The 18039-nt window shown below is 44.4% G+C and overlaps 1 protein-coding gene across 3 annotated transcripts in view; it reads right to left on the reverse strand.

Annotated features, from left to right (window-relative positions):
* The window catches only part of ETV6 (ETS variant transcription factor 6), a 232567-nt gene that overhangs the window by 42932 nt on the left and 171596 nt on the right, over positions 1–18039 (reverse strand). For 2 of the 3 annotated variants that reach the window (XM_045073228.1, XM_045073227.1), the window contains exon 3: positions 1932–2096. The exons of the other annotated variant lie outside the window; for it this stretch is intronic. In XM_045073228.1, the coding sequence (XP_044929163.1) occupies positions 1932–2096 (165 nt within the window). The remainder of the gene's footprint in view (positions 1–1931; positions 2097–18039) is intronic. 3 annotated transcript variants of the gene reach the window in all.

Consider the following 18039-nt stretch of genomic DNA (forward strand, 5'->3'; position numbering starts at 1 on the left):
TTCTACCCATCTTTCCTATACCACATGAACTCATTCCTTCTTTCATAAGCTCCATCGTAACCTGACCTCTCTTCCCGCTACAGCTTCCTTTACCTTTAGGTTCAATGTAATCCTCTCTCTCTAATTGGACCGTGGGATCCTGTCCACCTTCCGCATGGCCCACTCTGGCAGAGACCTGACAATGGCAAGAGACGACTGGGAGGCTGTTGCCCATATTTGCTTCCAGCTTTGAGCGGAGAGGATCTGGTTTCTAAAGTGGACAGAGGTCACTAGGGAAAAAAATAAATCAGCAACAAAAAGGAGTACCTGAGATATGTTGGGGGCGGTGGGGAGACTTATAGACTCATAGAGGAAAGCCAGGTGAAGGGCTAAGTCAAATCCTATCAAAATGCATCACTGTGTCTTCCCCTGTTTGCCTTACATGAATGGCTTTTCTGGAACACACTAAAAAGAGTTAAGAGATTCTTTTCTCCAGAGAGGTGACTTTGCCCCTTTAAGTATACCTTTGTGTTTTCATGAGAACAGACAAAGGAAGTATTTTTGCTTTAAATTAAAAGGAACTATTTCGTTTCCTTTGAGGTTAGTTTTATTTATGTCTATGGTCATTCTAGTTTTCTTATTCGGAGACGACAGAAAGAATCAATGATTTGAGACAAAATGTTTCAGGTATGTCTTCCACCATTCCCTGGCAGAACCTCAAAAGTGATCTGTTTTTCAGAGATAATGAACTTTGAAGTTTCAATAACATCTCTACTTCTGGGGGAAACTTCCCTTTATCATTTCCTCATATCAACGGTCTGCGGCAATTGGGAAAAGCGGGGGAGACACTGGTCTGTATCCTTATCTCACCCCCTGTGATGGTGACGTTTCCTCGTGACGGTTAGTTTATTAACCTCTGGCAGGCCTCCAGGACTAAATAAGGGTTGAACATCGTTGGAGCTATGCCAGGAACTCATGCAGGATCTTTGCCCTTTGTCAAGACAAAGAGAGTCTCTGCCGGACAAGTTACATCAAAATGGGCCACAATGAGACTAGAGAGAAGGGGGGGTCTGTTGGTACTTGATGAACTAGCCCCTCAGGGGGTATAAATCCCAGACCAAAGGTCCACGTTCACATATGGAGTTCCCAAATAACTATCTTCTAAATATCCTAATGTTTAAGAAATGAAATTAGAAAGCATATTTGAAGTCTTACCTAGGTCCACAATACACTTTGCAGGTACAAAAGCTCTTCACTGAATCGAATCTTCCCATGGAGTTTTAGAGGCCCTTATTTTGACAAAACTGCCTAGTTACATGAGCCTGAGAAGTCTTCCACATGCACTTTGCAGGATTTCTATAAGCTACAAGATGCAACACTTCACACAATTCAGTACTTCAAAGGGCGTCACTTGAAGCCCTTTGAGTTTATTTCTAAGCTTGCCGTAGCTCCTAGGATCTCCACCTCTTCCCCCATCCTTACCTCCTGTTCCCTCATGTCTGTTCTTCCCACTCCATCTACCTTAGCAGGGCTCAAGCCCCTTCTCTTCTGTCTTTGGTTTTCACTGAGCAGCTCACCACCCAAACTCACTCCTAAGCACCTCTTTCAAACGTTTCAGAATCAGAAGCAACGCAGAGTGAAAGGGCTGGAATGCATTCTCTTCTTGATTTGGTGGCCACAACTAGATCCCTTAAGTCCCAGTGTCTGTAGGTCCTAAGTAGGTTTCTTCTCCCAACCTTCAAATTTTCCCCTTGATTTGGAAGTTCTTCCTCTTTTCCCCTCAGACTGACTTATATCAGCAGGCTCTTTCCTCTATTAAGCTGAGGTCATCGTCTTTGTGTTCCTGGTGGCCTACTGTGGGGATTTCTTGGGCACGGTGAGTGGTAGCAAAGACCAACCAACGGCTAACAGATTGTCCCTGCTGAGCACGTGTCAGGGGTCCAGACTCTCACCTGAATGAGGAGATCGATAGCGAAAGTCCTCTTTGGTCAGCAGCAGGAGAGCTTTGCCATTCATTTCAAACGTGTTGCTGTCAATTGGTCTTAAAGAAAACTCATTTTCAGCCCACTTGAGCCACTGGGCTACGTCATCCCTGCTCCAGTAAACTGGCTGCAAGCCTGTTGGAGAGAGAGCAAGGCAGAGAGAGGGAGGGAGAGAGAAAGAGAGAGAGAGAGAGAGGAGAAGGTCTTGTCAGTTAGACAGTTGGAATAAAGGGAAAAGCTTTGTGAATGGTTAATAAAATTGAGGGTCCATGTCTGAAGAGCCTTTATGTTCAACTCTGAATCCCAAGTTAAAGCTCAAGATTTATAAGTACCAAAGTGTGGTATCCAATTAACTATTTATTTAGAGGCAAAATAAGACAAATCCTTTTTTACGTCTTCAATGGACCCTAGGTCTTGGTGCTGGGTCCTTCTTTGTCCAGCCCCTGACGCTGTCTTGATCCCAGGGATGCCCTAAAGCTGAGGCTCTTTGGTGGCCTGAAACACGCACGGGACTCAGAGTCATGACAGATATCAGTGTGCTTTGGAGGGGACCTTAGCATCACAGTTGAGCTGATTGTCACCCACTGTCCTTTTGAAGTGAGAATGTTCCAGAGCTGGGCTTGACCTTTGAGAGCTGCCAAATAATGAAGTGTTCCCTGAAGCTTCTTCCAGGAAGAACAATTCACTTAGCCTCTGGGAAACTATCAGGCTAGCCTCTGGGAATGAGAGGGCAAAGTGAGGATAAAAGGTCTTCTGCCTTTTCATTCTACTTTTTTGATGTTAGAACTTCCTGGCGGGGGTGGTACTTGGACTCTGAGTAGGACCAGAAGTGGGCCAAAGGGAGGGCTGCAGCTTAGGTTAAGAGGGTAGCTCAGGCTGGATCTTTCTGGATGCCTGTGAGTCTATATTTTTATTTCATTTTGCTGTTATGAGAAATCTTTGATATATCATTCAAGTGTTTTAGAACAGTGGTTCTCAAAGTGTGATCTCGGGACCCCTCAGGGTTCCCAAGACCTTTTCAGGGTGTCTATGAAGTAAAAACTCTTTTCATAACAATATTAAGAGGTTACTGACTTTTTCCCACTCTCATTCATTCATAAGTATACAGTGGATTTTCTAGAAGCTATATAACACGTGATATTGCAGTGGACATGAGAATCCAGCCATTTTCTATGATGCCAGACATTAAAGAGACTAGCAAAAATGAAACACAATGCCACTTTTCTCGCTAATTTTTTGTTGTTCTGGAAGATATATTCATAAATAGATACTTAATGCTAATATAAGCTTAACTTACTATTTTCAGTAAGTATTTTTTAAATTCTCAGTTTTAATTTCCAATACGGTAAATATAGATAGATAAAATCCATATGCGTGAAGCTCCTTGGGGTCTTCAATAGTTCTTAAGAACTGAAAGCAGTCCTGAGACCAAATGATAACAAACATGTTGGAAGAGGCTAGAAGCTCAACAGAGCTTCATTCTTTAAAACTATATTGCATGAATTAATAGTTCAAATACAATGGAGTCAGGGTTTGCTAAGAGGAGATTCGGTCTCCCCAGTAAGTTACTTAAACTTGCTAAGGAGACTCGAGTGTGCTATCAAAGAGCCCTTTAGCTGGATCCTGGAAAGAGTCACCTTTTCATCCTTAAGCATCAGAAAGAACTGTCTGGTCTACTTGGATGGGCTGCTTTTCCTCCCTGGTGGACAAGGGAACAAATAGCTCAGATCTCTTGGAGAAGGTCCAGGGCCTCTGGGCATGACTATTGGCTCTGTCTTCCAGGTGGCTGCTCCCCTGCAAAGTCTAGTTTTGAAGAACGGCAGCTGGCTTCCTTGAGCTCTGGGGAAGTCCTTTCTAAAGCAGGCTATCGTGTAGGGCACCAAGAAAGAACTATGGGCGCTGGGCTCATCAGAGAAGGGCATTTAAGAGTTCTTCTTGTTTTGTACATTTAATAGTTTTACATTAGAAAAAAAATGTGTCATCATAAAATAAGAACATGTAGCATGCTCCTGCTCTATGATCTTGAGACTAAAAGACAGCCACTAACGAGTTCAAGGTTTTGTTTCTGCCTCTTAACTGTGCCAAGAAGTAATGCCTATTCAAATGGTCCTTGGATATAAAAGGTTCCCCCACTCTTTCCAGTGACCTTGAAAACATATCTGGAATTGCAGTGAAATGGGAGTGGCCCTGAGATGGTTCTGCAAGATCTCAATTTCTGAACCGGTAAAAATCCTTAATGTTTACTTCCTATCATCAGAGGTGTCACCTTTGAACAGGAACAGCACAGTGATTAGTGACTTCTTACTAGAACGTTCCCTTTCCCCTCCTTCACACAAACAGCATGGGTACAACCAGATACTGGGATCCAAGTGTGAGGTTCCAGTGAAGCTTGGCCTAGGAAGGAGCCTGGTCGTAGGTGGACCACAGAGCAGAAGATGCTCAGTCAGAAACAGGAAAAACGATGGGGTAGCTTATTGGAAGTGTGAATGCCAGAGCAAATACAGAACCGAATCCCACTCAGGAGGGGAAATGAGAGTAAAATGCTGAAGTGTCTGCAGAGATTCACTGAACCGGAGGGAGGCGGGTGAGAAGGGGGTGGGGGACACAAGTAGTAATTTGAGGTTCTTTATATTCTATGGAAGAAAATACTCATGAGTAATCTTTTCCCTAAATACAAGAAGAGTCACACACTCCAAACAGCCTTGCTGGTGAAGGGCAACAGTTTCTCTTTTCACTTCCCATTAATGTCTCCCACAGCCCAGTCCCTGAAGCCTACGCTGCGGAAACCCCCTCCCAGGGAACCGACCGGAGTGCTGCTCTGGGCCGTGTGCAAAAGGGACCCATCGAGTCACCATCAGTCCGGTGAATACCAAGGCAATCCTAGCAGGTTTACAAAAGTGACCCCAACAAACCTAGCCACCTGCTCAAGGCCTGCCAGGACACTGATCAAAGTCACTACTCTTCCTTTAGCATAAAGAGAAGGTAAATACATTTGCCGAGCTTCTGGAAAGAGGCTTGATAAACTATGGTGTTCAAAGTCAAGTTCTACTGCTGTTTCCTCTTTAATTCACTAGAACGACTGAGGAAAAAGAAGCCCCTTTTCCTCGAACCTAATATCTCTAAGGCCTGGGAATTACAGCATCTAAATGGAACAGAGCCGTGGACCCAGAGGCAACTCTGTCTAATTAGGACCATTTAATTTGCTTAATAGTCATTTATTAAGCACATCTATCATCTAGCACTCTTGAAGGACTTTATAAATATAAGTTCATTTAACTGCATTGCTCACAGCAATCCCACGAGATAGGGGTTTGGATCAGGGAACTCTGGCTCAGAGTATGGAAGGGATTTGCCCAAGGTCATAAGGTCAGGGTAACGAGAGGGGCTGAGATTCGAACCCAGGCAGTCTGGTTTCAGAGTCTGTGCTCTTATCCCTCACGTTATGCTTGCACACGCATTTCCCACCCGGAGTCAGAATTCAGATTGATTTTCAGTATCTATTAGGGATTCAGAGAAGACTGAGTCAACTGAAACCTCCTCATCCCAGACTTTGATCCTGGGAGGCCTTCTCCAGTTACCAATAGACTAAAAATAGAGCAAAAAAAAAAAATTGTATATCTCTGGAGAAGTAGATTTATAAATGGGAAGAGGAGGGAGGTGTAGGTGGCCCTCTGCTTTGAACACATCCAGGAATAAAGTGCTGCCCTCACTGGCTACTCACGGCTCACTGGCACTGGTCTTGAAACTTGACATGGCTCACCATGGCTAACCTAACAGAAGCTGCACAGGCAAGGTGAAGGAGAACTCTCACACAGAACTGCCCTTATGGTTTTCTCTTGCGACGTTAACTCAACAAACCTGAATCATACTGATGTTACTTATCATTAGTAAAAGGAAGAGAGAGACCCTTTTCCTGTGCCTCTGTCACACTACTTCCTGTGCACATTATAAACCGATGAGAGCATACTAAAACCTGCATTTTTTTTTCTTTTTTTAGATTTTATTTATTTATTTGACAGACAGAGATCACAAGTAGGCAGAGAGGCAGGCAGAGAGAGAGAGGGAAGCAGGCTTCCCGCTGAGCAGAGAGCCCAATGTGGGGCTCCCCAGGACCCTGGGATCATGACCTGAGGGGAAGGCAGAGGCTTTAACCCACTGAGCCATCCAGGTGCTCCAAGACCTGCATTTTTAATGTCAGTGCATTTCAGAGCAATTTGAGAACTTTGTAGAGAAGAAATGAACTGCTGTGATTAAGAAAATTCACATTTTTTTTTTCAAGTAGGTTGAGTGAAGTTCATGGTGTCACACCCTTTAGTGACATCCAGGCCCTAAATCTCCTTCTAATGGTTCTTCGAATCCATGGTCAGAGGAGCAGCCACTTTCATCAGCACATTGTTAGCCCGATTTCAAGCTCTCCGAGTTACATTTAGACTAATGATGGAAAATGCACGGGGAGTCTGGAAGCTGGATTTAACCCCCACAGCTCCCATTAGTTAACAGCTGATTTGGGGCAGTTTCTCTCTGGCTCAGTGGCTTCCTCTGTAAAATGAGGGACTCAGAGTACATGATCTCTGTTGCTTTCTGGGTTAACATAGTCAACACCCTCCCATGGCATCTGACTCCGAAAAACCAAAGAATACAAACAGCTAGGACCTTTTTTCTACCGAACTACTCCCTCCTCACGATGACGACCCTGAGATTTTGAAACTTCCTGAAAGATCTTCTGAGTCTCGGAAAACAGATTAAGTTATTTTAAGTAGAGTGTGGTGCTTAAGAGTGTTTTCTTCTATTACGGTTCTTGGAAAAGTTCTAAACCGGCTCAGGCAATAATAAACATGACATTTTGACTAGGTGCTTTCACATGTATGACTTCACGTGATTCTCACAAAAGCTCCGTGAAATCTCTCATGTTCTCATTTCAGTTTAACGGAGGAGGAAACAGGGGGCTAGGAGTCACGAGGCGATGGTACCGGTCTGAATGAAATTCAGTTCAAGCTCTTCCGCTACAGAATGCATTCATCAAAAACATCCTTTGTCCCAAACTGTCTGTGTAAACGGGATTTTGATGCTGATTCTGTGGCTGATAGGACAGAACTGTAAAAGAGGAGAAGAACCCTGGGGAAGGAGTTAGCCCAACTGCCACCCATCTTTATGAAGCCGGGAAAAATGAAGAGGCTGAACCACGATGAAGCTGGCCCAGGTTCTGTTTCCAGCTTCTCCATGCTGTGTCATAACTTGATTCAGTGACATAGAACAATTTCTGTAACCCTTGACATGAATGAGGAAAAGTTATCACTTCCTTGCTTAGTCATCTCGCCTTCAGATTAAATGTCCTAAACTGGTCTAAACATAACCTCTCTGCTGTAGTTTTTAGACCCTCCGACCCGCCCACCTCTACCACACAGCAGATTTAGCTCCCTCCCTTTAAACATAGTACCGGGGAGTTAGACCAGAACCCTCTTGCCCCAGGGAATATGCTTCTATTGATAACAGTAGCTACCAGTTGTTGGGCACTTAGTCTGAGTATTTTCTACAAAGATTCTTATTCTCGCGTTATAAATGAGCAAAAAAATGCGGCACACATCACCGGGCATGGTGGATCCAAACCCACATGGTCTGGCTTCACGGTCCCAGCTCTTCAAACCCTGCCGCACCACTTCTCAAGGACCTCATAACCACAGCAAATCCTTACAAGAGCTTACTGTGTCCATGCACTGGTCCCAGTGCTCTCTGTACAGAACTCACTGAATCCCCACAGCAATAATGTATGATAGAAACAAACACTATCCCCATCTACAAAGGAGAAAACTGGGGCTCAGGGAACTGAACTGACTTGGCCAAAGTCACACAGCCAGGAAACAGACAAGCCAGCTGTCCGTATATTATTAACCACCTGCCTCTCTGTCTAAGCTTATCTGGTACTTTGGCAGGACATCAAATTAAAGTCCTGACTTAAAAAAGAACCAGAGAACAGTTTCAGTGGTTGCGTGAATTTCCACGGTGGATACGCATGCAGGCACGGAGAACCAGAGCACTAGTTCCCAGCTGTATGAGCTCAGACAAGTTACTCAACCTCTCTGTCTCTCACTTGCCTCGACTGAAAAATGGGGACAAATTCCAACCCGTGAGTAGGTACTACGGAATCACGGACAATGTGCTTATCAAATGTGAAGAGGCCACAGAGTTAGTAGAGAATAAGATTATACAAATGACAATACGAAACACATAGGACGCTGTGTGGAATATGGCAAGCATCTAATACATACTAGTTACTCTGAACCACTGTTCTCATTTTTGCTTGCCCTTCCTGGCACATACATAGCTGGTGTTTGGAACCCAACCGTACGAATGCACGTCCATCAATAGTAGATTTCATCTTGTTACTTGTACCATCATTCCAGCATGCTGCAGTCTCCCAAGACTTGGTTCTATTTCTAGTAACAACCACACTTCACAGCTTCGCATCATCTGCAGCTTTGATATGTGTCTCACCTCAACAGGTTCCTGACAAAATGCTGAGGAGGTGTGGGCTGGGGTGGGAGCACTCCGTGGACCCACCAGCCACCTCCTTGCAGACAGACACTCATCAAGTTATTGGCTCCTTTCGGGCGCAAGTGTTCAATGATCAACCCACGTACACGCTCTGGTAGCTGGATTACATTCTGCCAGCTCTGCCGAATAGACACCATCTAAAATTCAATGAAATGCTTTCTTCGTGTCCATAAATATGTAACTGTAGCCTCACTGGAGAGGCTAGAGGGGGGAGAGAAGGCGCGGGTGCTTGGCTCTGAACGGACAACTTTTTCCTAAGTGCTCACAACATGTATGTTTCAAAATCTGTCCTGAATTTCATCTGGAAGTCAGACCCTGCTAGCTGTTTTTAGTCGGCGCCTACACCCTCTTTTCCTTTTTGATTGTGAATGATCAGGTGAACAGTGGCTCAGATTCTTTCTTTCGGTAACTCTTCGGTTTCCTACAACCCTCAGGGTTCACCGTAATGGCCTGCAGTGAGCTCGGCCTTGTAAGCCCTGCATTCTCCTATGTCATTTGTCCAGGCCAAGAGTCTTGAATTTATTTAGAACAACTTAGATTCACTTTTACATCAATTCTCCCATATTGGGCTTTAATTCCCTTATGTCAGTGTTTGCCATTCTTGTTTCAGTCTGACAATCATCCTCCTTGATGGGAGAGAAAGAAGAAAGAGAAGTCGAACAGTTTGGTTTTCTCTTTGCCTCTTGTCAGTGTCACTCCATCCGCCCCAATCAGCATGCTAGTACTGTGCTTATTGTTGTTGTTGTTTCTTTAAAGATTTATTTATTTATTTGAGAGAGAGCAAGGGAGAAAGAATAGAGGGGAGGGGCAGAGAGAGAGAGAGAGAATCTCAAGCAGGCTCCCCGCTGAGCACAGTGCCTGCTACGGGGCTCAGTCCCACGACCCTGAGATCACGACCTGAGTTGAAGCCAAGAGTCAGATGCTTAACCAACTGAGCCACCTGGGCGCCCCGATGCCATCCTTATTCTTAAACCCACCCACGACATTCCTTGTTTCCTCAAGCTGCTTCCATGGTGAATTTTCAGCTCACTTAGTTTTAGCCTTCTAGGTCTAAACGGCTCTTGTACGTTTTCCTTTTCAGTAAGTTTTTCTTCCATCTAGTATACACATCCTTTAAAATTTGAGCTTAGCAGGTTGGTACACACAAAAGAGCGGGAAGACAAACTGGCTTCATCTTTCTGACAAACAATTTGGTGGTAATGTAAGAGCTGTATCAATGTTAACCTCTGAGAAGCTACCTTAAAACTTTAGAATACAGAGAAATTGTTCATGCACAAAGATGTTCACTGAAGTGTTCTTTTTACTAGTAAGAAACTGGGAACATCAGTAAGGACTAGTTAAGCAAACCACAGACAACGTCTCTGATAGAAAATTAGGCGGCCAATCACTGAATGTTTTTAAAGAGTATCTGTTTGTATGAAAGATTATCTGTTTGTATGATAATCTCAAACAAGGCACAGAAAAATATCACCAGGAAACATCAAAATATTAATGGCCAACGGTTACACCATAGAATCACAGGCAATGCTTACTATCTCCTTTTCATTTTATTTCCCAATTCTTTATATTAAGCCTGCATTACTTTTTTAAGAAACCTATTTAAAATTTGAGCTTCCAGAGAACGTCCCCAATACAGCCTCATCAGCTCCTTCAGCTGCCTTCCTCCTCTCTTGTCCCAGTAAGTGCAGCTCATGTCAGAAGTTCATTTTTTCTCTTCTTTGCTTTTTTTTTTTTTAAAGATTTATTTCCTTACTTGAGAGAGAGAATCTCAAGCAGACTCCCCATTGAGCGTGGAGCCCAGTGTGGGACTTGATTTCTCAACCTTGAGATCATGACCTGAGCTGAAATCAAGAGTTGGGTGCTTAACCGATGAGCCACCCAGGTGCCCCAGAAGTTCACTCTCAAAGGCACCCTGATTCTCTGAATTGTGTGTGAGCACTGTGGATCAGGACACCACAGCTACCTCTCCTCTAAATGTCTGAAGGCACATGTCTGAAAGATCATGTCTTAGATTTCTCTTTTCCGATTCTAAGATGATGTTTTCCTTCTCAGCAGAAGTTCTCATCATTTCTACTCTGCCAACTGATTCTTCCTCATTTGCCAGACCTGAGGCCAAATTCCAAGTGTTCCTTATCATTTCTTCTACCTTCTGGAGATAGAACTGCCGATTGTTAGATGCACCTGTTAAGAGTTAAAATGTGCACGCATGGAGCTGATGGGGATGGCTCAGTGCTTCTCACATCACACCTGGCGTGCAGTGGTCCCCCAGTGATGGCAGACCATACAGAGATCCCCAACCCACCTCTGGGCCAGCTGCGCAGCCTGTGACTGCTACCCCTCCCCGACCTGACACCATTCTCATCAGGCGGGCTACTCTAGCTCTGAGAAACTCTTTGCTATCACCATCCGTGGCCACATCCGTGGCATCCCACATCTATTCTGTGAGGGAGTTCAGGCTACCACAGCTGTACTTGCTGATGCATTTGAAGCTCAGAGAGACAGAGGGACTTTCTCAAGGTCACAATGGGCGTAGGACCAGAACTCCAGCCCCAGGTCTTCCGTATTAATCCAGTGAGCTTTGTCCGGGTTGAAGGATGCAATGATGGATATAAAAATCCCTTGCAAAAAAAAAAAAAAATCCCTCTGCAACGCACAGTAACAATGCAAGGGCAGTAGGGATAATCAGTCATAAACTCAACTTCTCACGGCCGGTTTGATTTAGCCGTAGATCCAGAACTTTGAGCAGTGCCCAGAGGGCCCTCTCTACCCTCTGCAAAGGGAGTTGTGGCAAGTAGGGTTTACCTTAGGATAAACCCTCCAAAGTAAAACCAAGAATCATCAGAGCCCTTCAATCTGCTTCTCAGAGCACTTTCCAGGAGCCTCTTCTGCCTCCCTTCCCTCCCCGACGGCCAGTCCTCCAGGCTTCTACACTGGTCTTCGTCTTGGAGGTAACTCCGAAAAGCCCAGCATTCTCAATTCTCTGGGTCTGCCTTTAACCTTGGAGCTGCTATTTGATCAAAACTGCTTTCAGTACACAAATTCTGTCACTAGGGAATTAGAAGTTCCAAAACATTTCCTATTTTTGTCCTCAAGGTTACCCTGTTTCTCAGCACTGAGTATTTAAATAGAGGTTAGAAGGTTCTACTTATGTCTTTTGGCCCAAATCCCAAAAGCAAGAATACTATAGGTTCACGTTTAGATCCAAAGTCATAGTCAATTCCCTTGAAAATACTTTTATTATAGACTTCATTTGTGATTTTTTTTTTTTTTTTTTTTTTTTTTGCTTTCACTCAGTTTTATCCACAAAAGGGTTTTATCAGCAGACCTGTTGACAGCAAAACTGGCCCAGAGCCTGCCACTCATCCTCACAAACATGACTTAGGAGTCCTTTCCATTTCTGCTGTTGGGCAGCAAGCCCAATGTGGTGAGAGGCATGTAATATTTTAGATAAAAGCTTGGGTTTTGGACTCAGTCCTGAGTTCAAATACTGGTCCTGCCACCTACTAGCTCAGTGGTTTTAGGTAAGTTATACCTCTAAACCTGTTTCCCCAGATGTACCATGAGGCCAAGAACAGTACTTAACTCCTTTGGCAAATTTAAGTATGAAACGAGAGAACCCATATAAAGACTGGTCTGGAACACTCCAAGTGCATTTAGAGAGGTTGAGTAGGACAGATACTGGATAGCAGGTTAGTTGCACTTTGCCACACCTGTCCAGGAGACCAAAGTGTTTTCTGCAGCCCACTGGGGCTTCAGAAACCAGAGCAAGGGTTCTCGCAGGCGGTGTGAAGGTTCTGGCAGGAGCTATGGGGCCAGGACAAGGCTTTGAGGAGGGGGCACTGGCATCGTCAGTGTGCATCATGGGTTGGGAGGATGGCTCAGGAGGAGATGAGAGAAGGGTCTGGAACAGATGAGAGACTGGAGGAAGAAAGCCCATTGAGGTCCTGGACTACAGTGAGGCAAGTGAAGCGCTCATTTTGGGTGCAAAATTTAAGGTAGTGCCCCAAACTTAGTAAGAAAAAAAATAATAACATATATTTTGGGAAAATTTTTAAATTTATTTTAATGCATTATTAATTGCATTGAAATTAATTAATATGTTATTAATTAACATATTTTAACATTAATATAATTTAATTAACATTAAAATAATAATATTAATAATATGCATTAAGTAATGCGTATTATTTTAATGCATTATTGAAAAAATCAGAACGAATGCAAAAAAATCAGAATGAACAAAATATCGACATTTTAACTAAAGTTCTATTGAAAACAGATGATTGCGCACGTAGTGTCAATAGAGAGGGGCACAGATTAGATTTTCTTACATTTCAGAGATAATGGACCCCTTTGAGAATTCAGTGAGAGCTACGGACCCTCTTTTGAAATGCACAGGCACAAGCACGCAAATATTTTCCTGCAATTTCAAAGTTCGCAGACTACCTCAAGTTTATGTAGGGACTCCTGGATAATAGGGATAGTTTTCTTCAGCCTGGCAAATACAAAGGTGCCTGACAATAGGTACTGGTAATTCAGGTAAGAATAACAAATAGCATGGAGGACATGGGGAGTTAGAGAGGAGAAGGGAGTTGGGGGAAATTGGAAGGGGAGGTGAATCATGAGAGACTATGGACTCTAAAAAACAATCTGAGGGGTTTGAAGTATTGCGGGGGGGTGGGAGGTTGGGGTACCAGGTGGTGGGTATTATAGAGGGCACGGATTGCATGGAGCACTGGATGTGGTGCCAAAATAATGAATACTGTTATGCTGGGAAAAAAAAAAAAGAGCCAATTTCGGTGTGAGAAGAGAAACACACATACATCTCTCCTGATATCTTGGTGGGGGGGTAGAGAAGAGAGGCAGGAAGGATGTCCTCGTCTCACTCCAAAGTGTGCATGGGGCAATGGAATGGGAAAGGCGACTTTTGGGGGGGGCCACTTCCTTAAGAAACGTGCACAGTTGCCCCTAGATATGGAATGCCCCTTCCTCAGGTATTTTAGAAATCGTGGCTAACATATCACAAGTTTTTATTCCTACCAGTGAAGAGTAATCACTGCAAATTATTTTAAGTTATGAACAGTGAGGCACCTGGGAGAGGAGAGACTTCACTGAAGGAGAGATGGGACTGAAGGACGGATTTCTACAGGAAAGAGGCAATTAAGGGCGGCATTTCTGACACGGCAGGGCAGAAAGATATTGCTGATCTTTATGCACACTTTTCAAGAGGGTCCATTTTTAAGAGAGGAAAAAAATATTGGAAAAGAGATACGAAGAGTTGAAAGGCTCCTCCAGTAGATTTAGGGGGCAAACTGAAACCGCTGGGAAAAGCGGGTGAGAAGGTTTTCTAATCAGCAGTGGCAACGGAGGCGTGTGGAGAACAGAAGGATCTCGTTGGATTTGCATGACCCACACCACACAGATGATCTACCACGGGTGTCTGAATAAAGAAGAATGCATGTCCTTTCTTTGCCCCTCTTGCTCTTTTAAACCACACAGGAAAATGGCTTGTGCAGGCCACAGTCCACAGAACAGTCCTTTGCAAAGTGTAACAAGAGCAGAACTCATTCTCATTCCGGACGGGGCCTGATGGGCCCTGTCACTGGCATGGGAGAGGCTTTCTTTTGTGCAGTTCAGCTGCGCCTGGTCCCTTCCCTCCCAAGTTCTCTTTATTCCAAGGAAACTTAAACAAGCAGGCTGCCTTTTCTCAGGATGGAGACAGTCCCTATTATCACCGAGTCCTGTGGGGTGACCAGGAGGCTGGGAGGGAGGGGTGGGGGAGGAGCCAGGAATAGGGAGCCTGAAAGAAGCCTTTAACTTTTTCAAGGCTCACTCCACAGGCCTCGGAAAACACATCCTCGGCCCCAAAGGCAGAGGAGAGCAGGGTTCGAGCAAGCTAAGGGACTTGGAAGACAGTGCTTTTCTGGAAAATGTCCTCTTTTCAGGGGAACTCTGCCTCCTCCTCCTCCCCCACTTCTTCCGTCACTTCCTCCCTGACACTTGAGAGAATGATTCCAAGTGTTTCCAAGGTCCCATCGGCTGCCTTTTGGGGCCCCATCCGCTCTCCTTCCCCAGGCCGCCTGAGCCACAGAGGAATGGGCACAAGGAGGGGCCCCCAGACGGCACAACAGAGGAGGGTGGAACCGTTTCAACTGCCTGTGGACAGCTCAGGAAGATGTCAAAAATCAAACTTGGGAAAGCAGCTTCTATTTAAAGAGAACGGTGTAGCATGTGTGTGTGCCTGTGTCCGTGTGTGTCACAGACTCCTCTCCACTTCTCCCCTTGTCGCTTCTGTGCTGAGGATCTTCATGGGGAATGGCGGTTGTATAGTTATCCATTAAAAAAGTTGTCATCTTTCTTCTCACCCGTTCAATTCCCTGGTATCCGAGGTGTGACGGTTACTAATCCTCTGGTTTTCAGGGCTTAAGACGGTCACTGGGGAGTCGGGAAAATGAAACAACACAGCAAAAGCAACCCCATGCCACCTTCCAGAACAGCAAGCACACTGCAGTCAAAAGGAGACTCTCTCTTGCTGCCCAATATACTTCTCTGTGTCTCTGCCATCTGTCTTATCCACAGTTCAGGTTATTCCTTCCACTGGACAAAGGCATGAAGGCTTCTGGGAAGAGGAGGCTGGTGGAGGGAATGCCCTAAGTCAACAGGATCAGTAGAATCCGTTTACACCTTACATTGGTTAGGTAGTCAGATGAATGTGTCGGAGCCATTAGCGAGGACCCTCATGTTTTAAGGACAGCAGGGCGGTGGGCGGGGGGTGGCTGAAGCAGCCAGGAGGCCAGAAAAGTAGAGGCTCCAAAGGGAAGGAGATTATGTCCACTTTCACCTACAGATGTTTATGATATAGGACTCTTTTTTAAAGATATTCTTTATTTTTTTAAACTTTTTTAAAAATTTCTTTTCAGCATCACAGTATTCATTGTTTTTGCACCACACCCAGTGCTCCATGCAATCCATGCCCTCTCTAATATCCACCACCTGGTTCCCCCAACCTCCCACCCCTGACCCCTTCAAAACCCTCAGATTGTTTTTCAGAGTCCATAGTCTCTCATGGTTCACCTCCCCTTCCAATTTCCCTCAACTCCCTTCTCCTCTCCATCTTCCCTTGTCCTCCGTGTTATTTGTTATGCTCCACAAATAAGTGAAACCATATGATAATTGACTCTCTCTGCTTGACTTATTTCACTCAGCATAATCTCTTCCAGTCCCGTCCATGTTGCTACAAAAGTTGGGTATTCATCCTTTCTGATGGAGGCATAATACTCCATAGTGTATATGGACCACATCTTCCTTATCCATTCGTCCGTTGAAGGGCATCTTGGTTCTTTCCATAGTTTGGCGACCGTGGCTGATTAAAATGCTTTAAAGTATAGGAATAGAGGGAACATTCCTGAACTTCATAAAATCTATCTATGAAAGACCCACAGCAAATATCATCCATCCTCAATGGGAAAAAGCTTGCAGGCTTCCCATTCAGATCAGGAACACGACAAGGATGCCCACTCTCACCAATCTTGTTCAACATGGTATTAGAAGTCCTAGCAACAGCATTCAGACAACAAAGAGAAATAAAAGGTATCCAAATTGGCAAGGAAGAAGTCAAACTCTCTCTCTTTGCAGATGACATGATTCTTTACATGGAAAACCCAAAAGACTCCACACCCAAACTACTATAACTCATACAGCAATTCAGCAATGTGGCAGGACACAAAGTCAATGTACAGAAATCAGTGGCTTTCTTATACACTAACAATGAAAATACAGAAAGGGAAATTAGAGAATCGATTCCATTTACTATAGCACCAAGAACCATAAGATACCTGGGAATAAACCTAACCAAAGAGGTAAAGGAACTGTACTCGAGGAACTACAGAACACTCATGAGAGAAACTGAAGACACAAAAAGATGGAAGACCATTCCATGCTCTTGGATCAGAAGAATAAACATTGTTAAAATGTCTATACTGCCTAGAGCAATCTACACTTTTAATGCCATTCCGATCAAAATTCCACCGGTATTTTTCAAAGAGCTGGAGCAAATCATCCAAAAATTTGTATGGAATCAGAAGAGACCCGGAATCGCTAAGGAAATGTTGAAAAGCAAAAATAAAACTGGCGGCATCACGTTACCTGACCTTAAGCTTTACTACAAAGCTGTGATCACCAAGACAGCATGGAACTGGCATAAAAACAGACACATAGACCAGTGGAACAGAGTAGAGAGCCCGGATATGGACCCTCAACTCTATGGTCAAATAATCTTTGACAAAACAGGAAGAATATACAGTGGAAAAAAGAGAGTCTCTTCAATAAATGGTGCTGGGAAAACTGGACAGCTATATGTAGAAGAATGAAACTCGAGCATTCTCTTACACCGTACACAAAGATAAACTCAAAATGGATAAAAGACCTCAATGTGAGACATGAATCCATCAGAATCCTAGAGGAGAACATAGGCAGTAACCTCTTCGATATTAGCCACAGCAACTTCTTTCAAGATATGTCTCCAAAGGCAAAGGAAACAAAAGCGAAGATAAACTTTTGGGATTTCATCAAGATCAAAAGCTTCTGCACAGCAAAGGAAACAGTCAACAAAACAAAGAGGCAACCCATGGAATGGGAGAAGATATTTACAAATGACAGTACAGACAAAAGGTTGATATCCAGGATCTATAAAGAACTCCTCAAATTCAACACACACAAAACAGACAATCATGTCAAAAAATGGGCAGAAGATATGAACAGACACTTCTCCAATGAAGACATACAAATGGCTATCAGGCACATGAAAAAATGTTCATCATCACTAGCCATCAGGGAGATTCAAATTAAAACCACATTGAGATACCACCTTACACAGGTTAGAATGGCCAAAATTAGCAAGACAGGAAACAACATGTGTTGGAGAGGATGTGGAGAAAGGGGAACCCTCTTACACTGTTGGTGGGAATGCAAGTTGGTGCAGCCACTTTGGAAAACAGTGTGGAGATTCCTCAAGAAATTAAAAATAGAGCTTCTTTATTTATTTGACAGAGAGTGTGTGCACACACAGGGGGAGCAGCAGGCAGAGCAGGCAGAGGGAGAAGCAGGCTTCCCACTGATTAGGGAGCCTGATGTGGGGCTCGATCCCAAGACCCTGGGATCATGACCTGAGCCAAAGACAGACCCTTAACCGACTGAGCCACCCAGGTGCCCCAGATGTATGACTCTTTTAAAGGAGATTCTACTTCTGCACTGGGAGAGGGGTGGGCACTTACAATACAGACAGATGAGAGCGTCCTGGGTTCTGGTGACAGGGCCCTGTCTGTTTTGTAACTTGGACTTGAGCATCCGAAAAGCAGCTGAACAGAATGAGCGGTGCATCCCTGACGGCCCGAGTAACGTTTGCTCACAGCGTGTGGACGCTTCCCTAAGGCTGGCAGAGCGTGGTCCAGGCGAGGCCTCCGGGTGCGGGGCAGGCTGACCTCCTCTGGTCCTGCTCTTTAGAAAACATGCTGTCTACTTCTGTTTC

This window comes from Mustela putorius, unplaced genomic scaffold (assembly GCF_011764305.1).
Source record: "Mustela putorius furo isolate JIRA1106 unplaced genomic scaffold, ASM1176430v1.1 tig00537227_pilon_pilon_pilon, whole genome shotgun sequence".
Classification (NCBI taxonomy): Eukaryota; Metazoa; Chordata; class Mammalia; order Carnivora; family Mustelidae; genus Mustela; species Mustela putorius.